At 31.3% G+C, this 14,041-nt stretch overlaps 1 protein-coding gene across 1 annotated transcript in view; it reads left to right on the plus strand.

The window, feature by feature from the left end:
- Positions 1–14,041, plus strand: part of LOC140447540 (uncharacterized) — a 41,929-nt gene that overhangs the window by 1,776 nt on the left and 26,112 nt on the right. The window contains exon 2 of the mRNA XM_072540245.1: positions 7,215–7,322. Coding sequence (XP_072396346.1) covers positions 7,215–7,322 — 108 coding nt within the window. The remainder of the gene's footprint in view (positions 1–7,214; positions 7,323–14,041) is intronic.

The following is a 14,041-nucleotide window of genomic DNA, read 5'->3' on the forward strand; positions in this document are numbered from 1 at the left end:
GTTAAGGCTGCACGAATTTAAAAAAAGAACAAAAATGGATACTGTTCATACAGAATTGTCATTTGTAACCATCAGGACTAACTCCTCAGAAACAAAAGAAATATTGACAGGTCATTAAAGATTTTTATGGATTAAGATCACACCCACACCAGAGAATTTCATTAAACGCTATTGATAATAAACTTACAGAAAGAGAGAGAAAAGGCAAACAAAACTTATTTATAGAGTACTTAAATGGCACTCCTAGAATAATGTCAAAAAACTAACACAGTCTTCACCTGGACTGTGGGTTTATTTTGAAAATGTAGGAGGTCTAAGAATTAAGCTTGACAGTTTATTTATGAATGTATCCTATTCTCATTACAGTATTATCATATTCAACAAGACTTAGTTGACATGTAACTATGCCAATGAAGAGCTACAGTTGTTTGACCTCAACATATATGGAACTGATCGCTCCAGGGAAACAAGTTCATTTTCAAGAGGTGGTAGATTCCTTATTGCAGTTTATAAGAGCTTAAACAGCAGATATTTAACAGTTAACCAGACAATAGAACAACTTTTGTCTTGGTGGCTGAAGGTGCAAATCAGTTTATTATAGGAACAGCATATTGTCCACCAATGTCTACATTTGACAAATATTCCATATTTTGTGAAACCTTAGAACAAATAGCTGAAGATTATCTATTGAAGATGCACACTATTATCTGGCTACTGACTTTTTTTTGACAATTTACCAAACTGTAAATGGTTTTCAAAAATAAAATGTGCTCTACAACAATTACTCTACCAGCTGCCACAGCATATAGGAAGTTGAAGCCCTGCAGGTTGTGTCTGGTATGTGTGCTTACTTGTGTATGTGTGCTTGTTTGTTTCAGTCCAACATTATTGTGAATGCAGCTGGTAGTATTCTCGACTTGGTGCTGGTTGATAATGCTGATGTAACTGTGTCCAGGGCAGATGAAGCTCTTGGTGAGGGCTGAGGGAGGGTACGGAATTTGAGATAAAGATAACCAAAAGGTGCCCTAATGATAGTGGTTCGGTTAGTGATTGTTTCTATAGAGACTTTAAGTTGGCTGACTACGTGATAATAACCGATTTTTATCAGTTGGAATTTTGTTAATTTATAGTTTACTTAGCTACAGCATTATTTATCCCCCTAAAAAGGTATTCAAAGCATAGATTCCCTTCTTGGTTCTCTTTAGATTTGAAGGACTTAATAGTTGAGAAAAAGAAAGCTCACAAAAAATATCTTTTATTTAAATCATTTCTGGATTATCGGACTTTTTCTCAGCTGAGGATCAACTTTAAATTGTTAAACACTGAAGGCTACAGAAATCATATTTATGTAACAGAAATATTACTAGGAAATAACTTGAAGGAATTTTGGCCGTTTATGAATTCACGGAGGGGAAAGGCCTTTGCTCTGGTCATCCATGTTTAATTATTTAAACTTAAAAAAATGGGTTTTGGTGGTTCACTTCTTGGATGGCTGAGAACATACATGATTGACCGAGTTCAGATGGTGCCTATCAGGGATTCTGTTTCCAGTGAGATTAAGGTTCATTCAGGAGTATCCGATTTTTTTCTTAGTCTTTTGTTGATATTTAGTTGTCTTAGTATTTACTCATTTAATCTTTGGGTCACTCAGGAAATTCTTAGCGTTCATTACATCTCAGATGCATACATGATCCTTTTATCTATATACTTAAGACTTTGACAGTTCAGGAATCAATAACATATAGGAAAACCAAATTTTATGAATGTTTGAATATCAGGTCAATGATTATTTCATGGCTTTTTCAATGATAATAATAATTTTACAATGATAGTTATAGATGATATGTCTCTGATCTCCGATTAATCCATTAATGTTGGTATATTCTTGGTATGAGTGACCCATGTTTTAATGGTTCTTATAGGTCAGTAAAATTGGACGATTACCCTTTAGAAAAAAAATATTTTTGTTGCTGGAACTTCGACAAAAGGAGAAAATTTAATTATTATTTAATAAACAAATTAGTGGATTATTGCAGAATCTGTTTAATCTCTTAAATTGACAAAAATCTTCTTCTGACGGTTCAAAATATATACGTTCAGATAGAAGAGATCTCGTTTTATATGAAATACATTTCAATAATTTGACTGGTCTATTTTTAAATTGTTTAAATGTTTTGGAAAATATTTGGGTTCTAGGGAAAATGTAACGTTGTCAGCGAGTATGATTTAACTTGAAGTTATCTGCAATGTTGTAGTTTATATCTTTTCCTAAGGGTAGATAATGTCTGAGATCAACAATGTCATCGCAACTTAAGGCGATGTAACTGGCAACAACGCAATTGTACGGGTAGCTCTTTTATTGTCTGTTATCTGTAAGTCGGTTTCATAAGCGCATTGACAGGAGTTTCACAAGGCAGAAAGCAGAATTGTTTGTAGTATAATTAGTGGAAAGCGCTTTTACGTTTACTTTTTGTGAATCGTGAGTAATTTAGTTTAATTCAATTTGGTGACAAATAATAAATATGACTGACAGTAGTAATAGTGTTGAATTAAAAAAGTTGAAAAATATAAATATTTGGGTACAATAATTAACGAAAATAATGAGTACACAGAAGAGATTAAGGCAAGAATAGGACAGACAAGAAATTCTTTCAACAAACTGAAAAAAGTACTCTGCAGCAGGGACATTTCAATTTCTTTATAGATAAGACTTCTGAGATGCTACGTGTTCTCCGTATTATTTTATGGGCCTTCGAGTTATGGGCCTACAGAAGGATATTAAGAATAAGTTGGGTGGATAGAGTCACGAATGTCGAGGTGTTGAGAAGAAAGGGAAAAGATAAAGAGGTTTTAAATACAATTAAAGTCAGAAACCTGCAATATCTAGGACATGTCATGAGCCTTATAACTTGCTGCAATTAATAATACAAGGAAGAATACAGGGTAGAAGGAGTCGCGGAAGAAGACGCATCTCCTGGTTACACAATTTGAGAGCTTGGTTTAACTGCACTTCGGCTGACCTCATAAGAGCAGCGGTATCGAAAGTGCGAATTGCCATGATGGTTGCCAACCTTCTTAGAGGAGAGGGCACATGAAGAAGAAGAAGTAATAGTGAACCGTATATCAAAAAGAAACGTCAACATTTAACACCCGAAGAAAAAACTATGACCGGAAATGTGTTTAAAGGAGAACAAAATATGAATGTAAGCGATGTAGTTACATTATGTAGTATTTTGGCAAAAGTTTCCGAAGCTAGTGTTTATAGAGTAATTAAAACAGACGATGAAACAAACGATCATAATACTTTGAAGGATTAGACAACAGGAAGGAAACAAATAAAATTGGATGATACAACCAAACAGGCCATTCGTCATGCAGTGAATGAATTCTATTTCAAAAAGGAATTACCTACCATAAAATAAATTGCTTCTACTCTTCAATCTAATGAAAATATTCCCAAAATATCAAGACATATTTTGTTACGTAATTTACGTATACACTTTAGGTATTTAAAGGGATATAGGAATAGTACCCTTATTGAAAAAGAAGAAATCATTTTATGGCGCAGAAAGTATCTGAAACAAATACAGAATTTCGAAGAGATGAAAAAAAAGCATATATTATACAGATGAAACATGATTAAAGGAAGGATATACTGTGACAAAAATTTGGCAGGTTTTAAATGTGAAAAACAAATGACAAGCTTTCCTAGGTGATTTGTCGACAGGTTTAAAAGTCGGAAAGGGAAAAGCCATATCGGTAGCGACTCAGGATTTGTCGAGGAGATTTAAATGCATTTAAATTGTTTCTAAAACAACTGGAGATTACCATGAGGAAATGGATGCAGATCATTATGAAATATTCTGTTGAAAATCGAACCAGGATGTTATTGTTATGGATATCTCCATATCACTTCCGGCGTGTAGAACAGTTATCAATTACTAAATGGAGAAAAGCCGAGATTGCGGATGGGTTGACTAAAAATAATATTTAATTCAATGAACCAATTTTAAAAATCGAGTTACTAAACTTAACACGGTAGCATAAAGATAAATATATTAAATATGTAGTAGATGAAATGTCGCGAGAACGAGGCTTAATTGTAGTTTGATTGCCGCCATACAATTGTGAGTTAAACCCGATAGAATTTATATGGACTCAAATAAAAAATTAATCATTTTTATGAGAATCAATTCGTTCTACAATCCTGATTATTTTTTAATAATTATCGCACGTATATGATTCGTCGATTTCCTTTCCCCTCAAACTCGCAAAGGTCTACATTGAAAATATGAGTCACCTGCTACAATTGTGGTACTTTGGTATATATAGTATTGGTGACCAGACCCTGCTACATTCTGTTGATGAGTTTGCTACACATTTTTCTTCATTTAGTAAGATGAGGGATGCTTCGGTTTTCCTCTTTTTTGCTGTCTGTTTCTTTCACGACTATTAATACATCTTTATTAATGCATCAAGATAAACAGTCAGTCAATTATCAAAAAAACAGTGATTTATTGGTTGCAACCATTTACAACAATTCTTAGAAGCCATGGTCAGGTCTGCGTTAAGAAGGTTTATGGTAGATATTAAGGATGGTCATTTTTGAAATGTTTTGTATTTTGAAAAACCACTTACATCGCATTTTATACTATCAGAACTGGTCGGTGTCGGCCTATATGCCCTCGACCGTTTTGCGCCCTTACCTGAAATCGGCCGGTTTGTTCTCTAACACTTTCTTAATGTAGATGTATAGCTAATTATTTTCTTATATCGACCGTTTTGCGCTCTCTTGTAATCGATGTTTAATTTTATTCTACCATAACGATCAGGTAACGGTTAGGCTAGTAAAATTAGTTTTAAAAAATCATAAAACTATAAAAAAATAAAAATAATCCCTTCACACTTTCATTCAGGCTTAGGACTGTCATAGTTTATACATAATATAAACATTGGCGTGTTTAGAAGATGTTTTTTTTATTTTTTTATTTTTTTTTGTTTTTTTCGTTTTTTTTTTAAACTTTTTATACAGTAAAATACAAAAAATTCTTGGGAATAAAAAATTGTCTATTTATTGCAGCTTCTGGATATATACCAATGTCCTTAAACACAACCTTAAGTCCCTTGTATCTTTATATTTCTGTAAAGTTTTGGATATTCTTTCATCAAGATTAATATATGTTTTCTTGCGCCGCTTTCCTTCTAGATTGAAAGTAAATCGTTCATAAAGGTGATCACAATATTCTGCTTCTTTAACCAGGCACTTCACTAATTGGAATACATTGGGATGTGGTCTTATTAATGTATTCAGACGATGATTCCAGCCTTCTAAAACGTTATTACTGCGATGTCTTTGATCATGGCAATTCCACATTTCCTTGGTAATGTGAGTATTTTCTAACCATTGTTTGACAAAGTAGTCATAAAACTGTACCATTTTTTCAGAAATAGGAGAGGTTTCTTGAATGCATAACCAGCCATCATCGATATCTTCTATGAGTAGATACGCTAACGCAGCACACATTCTTATGTACAAACGTATCTCTTCGTTGTCAGTGTATTCAGAAACAAGTCCAATATTTTAAACATTTTTCCACATACATTGATTGAAATGAAAATTACAACCAGAAATTTTGGCTTCGGTAAAATAAATTTCTAAGGCACCAATCACTGCCTGTTCAAAATCCAGTTTTATAAGAGATGGTTTCCAATTTGGTAGTTTCTCTTTCATTGATGAAAATAACATATCGTATGTCTCTTTGGTTTTGTTAGGAAGTAACGCAAATATCAATGGAATTGTATTTGTCTCCTCTGACGTACTACCAATATCGATATGAACGGTATATATTTGACTAAATTGCTTACTGCAGCTTTTGAATGTTCCATCCATAAATACAGTGTCCTTACTGTTAACCAAAATCTCCCTAGCTTTGTTGCTGGCAAACACCAAGATTCTGTATCCCGAGGGAGTGGTCTTGTCGATAAATAAACATTTTCGTTTTGTCGATCATTGTAATAATTTCCTCTGGAAATACTATTTCGGATGCTGCCGCTGGATCTGTGAGCAGCCCACGCGCACGTTTTCTACAATCGTTTAAACCACTTTTTACTGAAGAGAATTTTGGGATGTCTGTCACGAAATCCAGTTCTTGACTATATAATCTTTGAAATTCATCTTGATATATTTTTGATATCGGCAAATAACTATTGTCTTCCCTAGCTCTTTTTCGAGCATTGAAGACACACTGCTTCACTTCTGTCGCTGCAACACTCGGCTTACACAGATGTTCGGCTTCCTTAATTATTGTTTTATTATCCATAATTATGTGACCTCGACATTTTTCAGTTTTCTCTTTCAAACAACTCCAAAAAACCGAACCATCTTTATTTGTTTTTTTCATACGAAAACGGTACCCTTTATACAATGCATATGGTTTTCCTTTCGAAGTTTCAATAATTTGCACATCCATTTTTAAAACACTAACTCACACTGATTCACAATAATTCTTGATTCTAGTATCTCAAAGAACGCAATAGAAATTATTGACCATCAATATGGTCATTATCACGTAGAATTTTCAGGTAATTTTTCTGTTACCATACCCTTTGTTAATGACTTAAGTAGTTACCAGTTCACATTATCAAGTAGAAAGAAAAGTTAGTTCCAGCGATCTCTCATTTTGGGAATTCTAGTTACTAATTATATTTAAACAATTAACTTCCAGGTAGAAGGATTATAAACAGAGGTATTAAAGATTAAAGAACACTCTGTTGTTCGACAGTATTAGAAAAATTTAATAATTTTGTTAGTTTTGATTTGACATTTTTTTTCAAATCTAAAGGAAAAAGATGTTTCTGTTTATTTGACATGTTAGTTTGTTCATTGCAGGTTCACCAGACTATTATTGTAGAATGAAATTAAAATTATATTGCAAGAAGGCGCAAATCGGCCGATTAAGGAAACTATAGTAGTTAGAAATTTCTATTATGAAAATTGCAAAGCGCAAACCGGTCGATTTCAGATAAGGGCGCAAAACGGTCGATTTCAGATAAGGGCGCAAAACGGTCGAGCGCAAACCGGCCGTATTCGAACCGGTCACCGTATTGTGATTGAAATTAATCCTTTAGTTTCTTTTTTACCTTACAAATATGTAGATTATAATAGAATTTCTGATAATTAAGTTTTGTAAAAATAAATTTTTAAATACTTTTAGATTGACGAAAATGACTATTTCAATAATGTTTGTTTAAATTGTATAACATTTGCCTACAACATACATGTATTTAAGGAAAATACCCAAATAAGAGAAGACAAAATACAGGTAAGAACTGTCAATATATTTATAATTCAGATTTACCGTGTATATTTTTGTATAGATTGTTATTTTGTCACAGATTTTGTATAAATGTCAAAAGTTTACCTATTTTTTCTACAAAACTTGTTATGTATGAATTAGAAATAACAAGTTCTTTCAAAATCTGAAAAATTTCTTCCCTGCCATTTTTTGTGTTTGCGTGTTCTAGTACCACTTTCATATTTGTATTTAGGTACCTATCTTCCCATATGCTTTATCTAAATCACAGTAAAATTCCTCTTTCATTTCTGCACTCTTTTTTTTTCTCTGATGGTGTGTGTATGTTCATAAGTGAAATCTTTTGGAATTTACTTCTTATTCTTAAGTACATAATCTTTCTAAAATTGCTTAAACTCAACAATTAACTCCTGTAATTTTTTGTTTATTAGTAAGCCTATTCTCAACATTCTGTTTGTATCCCCACTATTAAAGAAATGTAGTTTTCTATTTCAGGCAAAATTTGGCATCTAAACATTCCGTATATGTATAGATAGTGCAAACACTCCTGACCATGGAGCTCTAGGTCTTCTACTCTTCTGCTCCTCTATTTAGCACCTAGGACTTTTCTATTGGTCCTTTGCGTCACGCGACAATGTTTCAACCAATAGGCGGCGAGGTGCCAAACACGTATATGGAATGTTAAAAATATTCGTAGGCCAAAAAAGACCACTTTTTATTAAAATCAGTTAAAAGGAGGCTGATTCTAAAATATTTGTTAATATATGATTAAAAAGAAAACTAAAAGAATGCAATGGGAAATAAAACAAAATATATTTAAATAAATCTTAAAAAAATTCAAAATGTTTAAAATGTAATATTTATGCGTAATTCAACGCCCTTCGCCATGGTATAGTTGCATTTGTTTGAGTTGCTGCGATGTTGGACGAAAGATTGTGACGCCTTTTTAATCTTTTTTTAAAAGGTTCATATTTAGGTGGTTTTCCAAATGGTAATCTTTTTGACCCTCTGATAACTCTCAACATTCTTTGGCTGATTGAAGTAGATTGCACTCTTATATTGGCCTTGTGTCCAAATCGCCTTGCCGAGGAACTTCCTGCCATGTTTAAAAACCTTTCCCAAGCCGTTTTTGTTCTAATATGGGATAATCTTTCGTGTAATGATTTAAAGTGGAATCAATTTCAAATGTAACATTTTTATCTTGTAGCGTATTAATAAAATTTGTAAACGAAAATTCTTGTTGTTCATTTGTTTCGTTTTTGTTTAATATAATATCTTCTCTAACAATATTTTCATCAATGGTAGCAATGCTTTTATCAATATAATGTTCTGTAATACTGGATCCTGTAAGCCCGCTATAAAATGAAAAAGGCTGAACTTTTTCTCCAAAAGCTGCTTTAGCTACGTCATATCGATCTTCAGGAGTAGTAGCTGGAACGTTGCAAAAAGATATATTAAAAAAGTGTGCAATCACAGCTTATCTTCCAATTTCGCAGCTGCAAAATCCTGTTGCTATATCGACTTGGTAAAGCACACTATTATTTTGCTCACTAGGAACTTTGTATAAATTTTTATCTTTCTTTTGTAAATATTTAATTTTTTGATATAAGTTTGAATGCTAAAATAAATGAACTTTGAAAAAATTAAAGGCAAATATCGAGCACAATTTTAATAATCAAATCTTGCCCAAGTACTTTCGCTTTCTAAGAATCATCAGGGGCATCTTAAATAACCCAAGAAACGTTTTTTTTTTATTTAAATGAAGAAAAATTGATTAACATCGATAAAAAACTCGAAGTTAATGGATGATAAAAGTTTTTTGTAATTAACGTTTTAGACTTACTTCGTCAAATTTGGGCTATCCAGCAAGCTCAGAATGTAATAAACATGAATTTAAACATAAATTGTACATAACACTACACTAAAACAAGGACAAACAGTTTAAAATTAATTAAAAATTATTCTATGTAATAATTAAAATTAGACCTTGTATACCAGAAGCCCCCAACAAGCAGATGATATGAAAAATAGATTAAGAGAAGCTTTTAATAAAATGGACTTACAAATGTTAAGAAATGTGGCTCGGTCATTTGAATAACGGTTACAAACTTGTATAGACGTTGAAGGTGGACATTTTGAACATTTACTTTAGACTTATTTCCTTAATATCGCATGAATTGTTCATATGTTGCACATTCATTACATATTATTATGGTTTATATTTTTTGTTAGTTACTTATAGAATAAAAATAATTTGGTTATATTATCACTCAATACTCAATACTTATTTCTACTTACAAAAATTGAATGTATTCCTGAAATTTGAAGAAAACTAAAAATATCTCTGAAATTAATGAGTTTAGGTATAGGGAATGCTATATAAAAATGAAAGAGTATTATAAATACAATATTTCTAAAGATCAAAATACAGGGTGATCTATTTAAAAAAATTGAGAAAATCGTCATTTTGTTTTGTAGTTTACCTTGTATACAAATTTTAGTCACAAACTACAATATACTGTTTACCTTCTTATATAAAATAAATAATTGTTTATGCATTATTTCTTTATATACATGGTGTTGATTTAATAAGGGATTTCGAAATAAAAATGGTCATAACTTGTTAAATACTCTGTATAGTAATGCAAAGTATAATTATAAGAACAAGAAGTATGAGAGGAATATACATATGAAAAAATATATGTATGTATGTACAGCGTTAACAGGCCTTTTAGGCCCATTGCTGGATGGATAATTTCCATCGTTTTCTATTCTTAGCTAACAGCTTCCAATCTCTGATTCCCATCTCTCTGACATCTTCCATTACTGCATCTCTCCATTTCTTTCTTGGTCTTCCTCTCTTTTTTTTGCCCTCAGGTACTCTCCAAGCAATATTCTTGACTAGTCTGCATTCTTTTTAGATGGCCAAGCCATTCTAGTCTACGTTTTTTCACCACTTTTGTTATTGTAGGGTTAGCATACAACTGATACACTTCTGCATTAGTTCGTCTTCTCCATTCTCCCTCTACTACTTTTCCACCAAATATTCTGCGAAGTATCTTTCTTTCCCATGCTTCCAATGTGTTCTGTACGGTTTTGTTCATAGTCCATGTCTCAGCAGCGTATAGCATTGTGGGTCTAATTATAGTTTTGGATACTCTTATTTTTGTATTACGAGATATATCTTTGGCCTTAATTATTTTGCTCATGGCTCCAGCACACCTGTTGCTCTTGGTCAGTCTCAGGTTGATTTCAGTTTCTTCTTTACATGTCTGATCAATAAGAGTACCTAAGTACATATATTCATCTACCTTCTCGAATTCTACAACTGATCCATTCTCCACCTCCAATTTAAAGGATCCCCTGGTGCTTATTCCTTTTTTGCTCGAGATCTCCATGTACTTCGATTTATTAATATTAACTTTCAGTCCCATTTTAGAGCTTTCCCGAATCAGTCTTTTTGTTATATTTGATAGTTCTTTTCCATTTCTTGCAATGAGAACCACATCATCAACGTATGCTAAGCATTGGTGCTCCTTGTATAAAATAGTACCGGACCTATTTATCCCACTAATCCTTACAATTTTTTCTAGAACTATATTGAATAGCAATGTAGACAACGGGTCTCCTTGGCGAACACCGTTTTTACTTCGAATTCTTCTGAGACTGTACCGTTGCATCTCACAGCACAAATGGTTTGTCTAATTGTCATTTTTACCAATCGTATTATTTTTTCTGGCACTTGGAATTCTTTTAGTGTTTCTATTAACTTGTTTCTGTTTATTGTATCGTAGGCAGCTTTGTAATCAATGAAAAGTACTTGTGCTGAAATGTTGTATTCATAGCAATTGGTCAGGATTTGTTTTAGCATAAAAATTTGATCGGTTGTTGATCTTCCTTTCCGAAATCCTCCCTGGTATTCTCCTAGATTCTTCTCTATATATATTTCTAATCGTTTTTTAATTAGTATGGCGAGTACTTTATACATTACTTCTACTAAGGATATTCCTCTATAGTTTGTACATTCAGTTCTATCTCCCTTTTTGTGTATAGGAATTATAATCGACTTATTCCATTCTTGAGGCATTTCTTCGGCATCCCATACTTCTAGTATTAGCTCACCAAGTTAGGGTGAGCACCAAGTTGAAAAAATATATAGGGTGTCCCATTTAAAAAATTGTATGTTTACTATACCACGTAGTTATTAATCACCCTGTAGAATTCCACATATTTTCCAAGGATGGAGAATATCATTGCCTACATTTTTAGTTTTTTATAATCTTGTACCACAATGGAATTAACGACCGATGTCGTACTAAAAACTCACCCTGTATATATATATATATATATATATATATATATATATACATATATATATATATATATATATATATATATATATATATATATATATATATATATATATTGTGACAATTAGGGTTTATAGAAAATAATTTATAAGTTATATACTACATAATATTAGATATTTGGTTGTTTTAAATAAGTTATATACTAGAGAATTTAATAAAAATATATTTATGTGAGGGCATTTTTAATAAATTAGCATATAATAATTGTAAAAAGTTGTATTTTAGTAATTGTAATGTGGTAGATATGTTTGAGTGAGCCATGTGACTAGGCAACCAACTATACAACTCTGTCTCCCAGTGACATTTTAGGAAATTTTTAGGAATATAAAGTGGGGTTATAATAATATATTGTTTGAAATGTGTATTTTATTAAATTAGAATGTTAAGTTACTAATTTAATTATATATTCTGATCTGAAAAGCCTAAATGTAAACAAAATTATTAATAGAAAAGAATGGAATTCTCTGGATCTCCGGAGATGGCCATGTTTGCGAAATGGTTTGTTCCAGAAAATTCAGACAAGTATTTAATAGAACTAAATAGAACATGATTTCTTACCAGATGGTTCTGGAATATCAAAAAGGATATAAATACCCGTGATTTGGATTCAAGAGGGAAGTTTTTAGTCAGAAGTCAAGCAGTTTATTATGAAAGTTAGTAGATTAGTTAGTGAAGTCAATTGTTCACAGTTTTAGTAAGTCAGTCAAGCAGTTTAATAAGAAATATGAAAGTTAGTTGGAGATAGTCCAATTGTTTAATATAGTGAGTTAAATGAAGATTAAAAATTATGCATATATTTAATGCACATTTATAATTATACACAAATAATTATTGAAGATTATAAAAGTATATTAGAAGAATATTGGATGGACATTGGAAGGAATTAAAATTATATTATGATTGGAGATTAGTATAAATCAACTTATAATAATTGGATATTGGTATATTGAAAAGAAGAATAAATATAAATGGTGTTTGTTGGTTTGCTTGGTGGTGTATAAATGCTGGTGAAGAAAACTATATCTTAAATTGGTAGAAGCTGATAATTGGAAAAAGTAATTTCACAAAAACAAGGATAACAGAAGTACGAAGACATTCAGTGGTGATTAGAATATATATAGTGGAAAACAGTTCATTTAGGCATCTCAGTGAAAGAAAGGTACAAAATTTTGTTAATATAATTTAGTTAGTGTTATAACAATTTCAATTTTGAAGATAGTTTGTTTAAATTTAACATTGTCTATAGAATTTAATTAGTTTTATAAGAACATCAATTTAAAGATAGTTTATTTTAATTTACATTGGCTAGGTTAGATATATATGTGTGTTTCATAATAGTTATAATAAAGATAATTTAAAAAAGTACTTACAAGCTAATTCTTTGAGAACCGCGATAAAAACCCTATATATTATATTATTAAAAATACTCATTGCTCATCATTCAAACAAAAAACACATCATAACAATTTGGCACCCAACGCGGTGGCTCTCTATTTAAAAGAATTAGTTTGGGAAGATAAGTGCTCTCATATAATTAAATTAATTATCAGTAGAAAGAAAAAGTATAGATTTTAATTTTAATTATATTTGAACAAGTAAAGTCTCAAAATGTCTCAAGGAAAGAAAGGTACAAGAAGCAAAAAGAATGAAGAAGATGTGGAAGTAGAAACACAACCTATACAAGAGGAGAGTTTAGTTCAAGTTCCACAAGATACTGCAGAAATGAATCCAGAAAGAGAGGAAAATGTCAATATGGCAGCTTTGATGTCATTAATGATGCAGATGAACAAGACAATAGAAGAGAATTCAAAAGAAATCAAAGAAGACATAAAAAAATTGGAAGAGAATTCAAAAGAAGTCAAAGAAGACATGAAAAAAATGGAACAGAAATTGGAAGAGAATTATAGAAAATTAGAAAAGAAAATAGAAGATAATAATAATAAAATTGTAAAACAAATAGAAAAACAAATGGATAAAAAACTGGAACATGCAGGAAAAAAGTAGCAAATGAAATAAAAAATATACGGAATGACTACAAGAAAAGGATAGAAAATGAGAGGACAGAAGTAAAGAGGATTATTCAAGATAATAAGATAGATATAGAACAGAAAATAGAGTTACAGAAATGTAACTTAGAAGTAAAAATTAACGAAGACAGGAGAAACGCAGAAGAAAAATTAGACGATATACAACAAAATATCCAAATAAATAGTAATCAAATAAGAAATGTGGAACAGAGAATAGATGATATTTCACAAATGAGAGACATAGGGAGACCTTACTTAAATTTAACAAATGAGACTGGGATTAAATTCTCTGGTAATATAAAAAATTTGCATCCTAGAGTATACATAAATA

The sequence above is a fragment of the Diabrotica undecimpunctata genome, chromosome 8 (assembly GCF_040954645.1).
Source record: "Diabrotica undecimpunctata isolate CICGRU chromosome 8, icDiaUnde3, whole genome shotgun sequence".
NCBI lineage: Eukaryota > Metazoa > Arthropoda > Insecta > Coleoptera > Chrysomelidae > Diabrotica > Diabrotica undecimpunctata.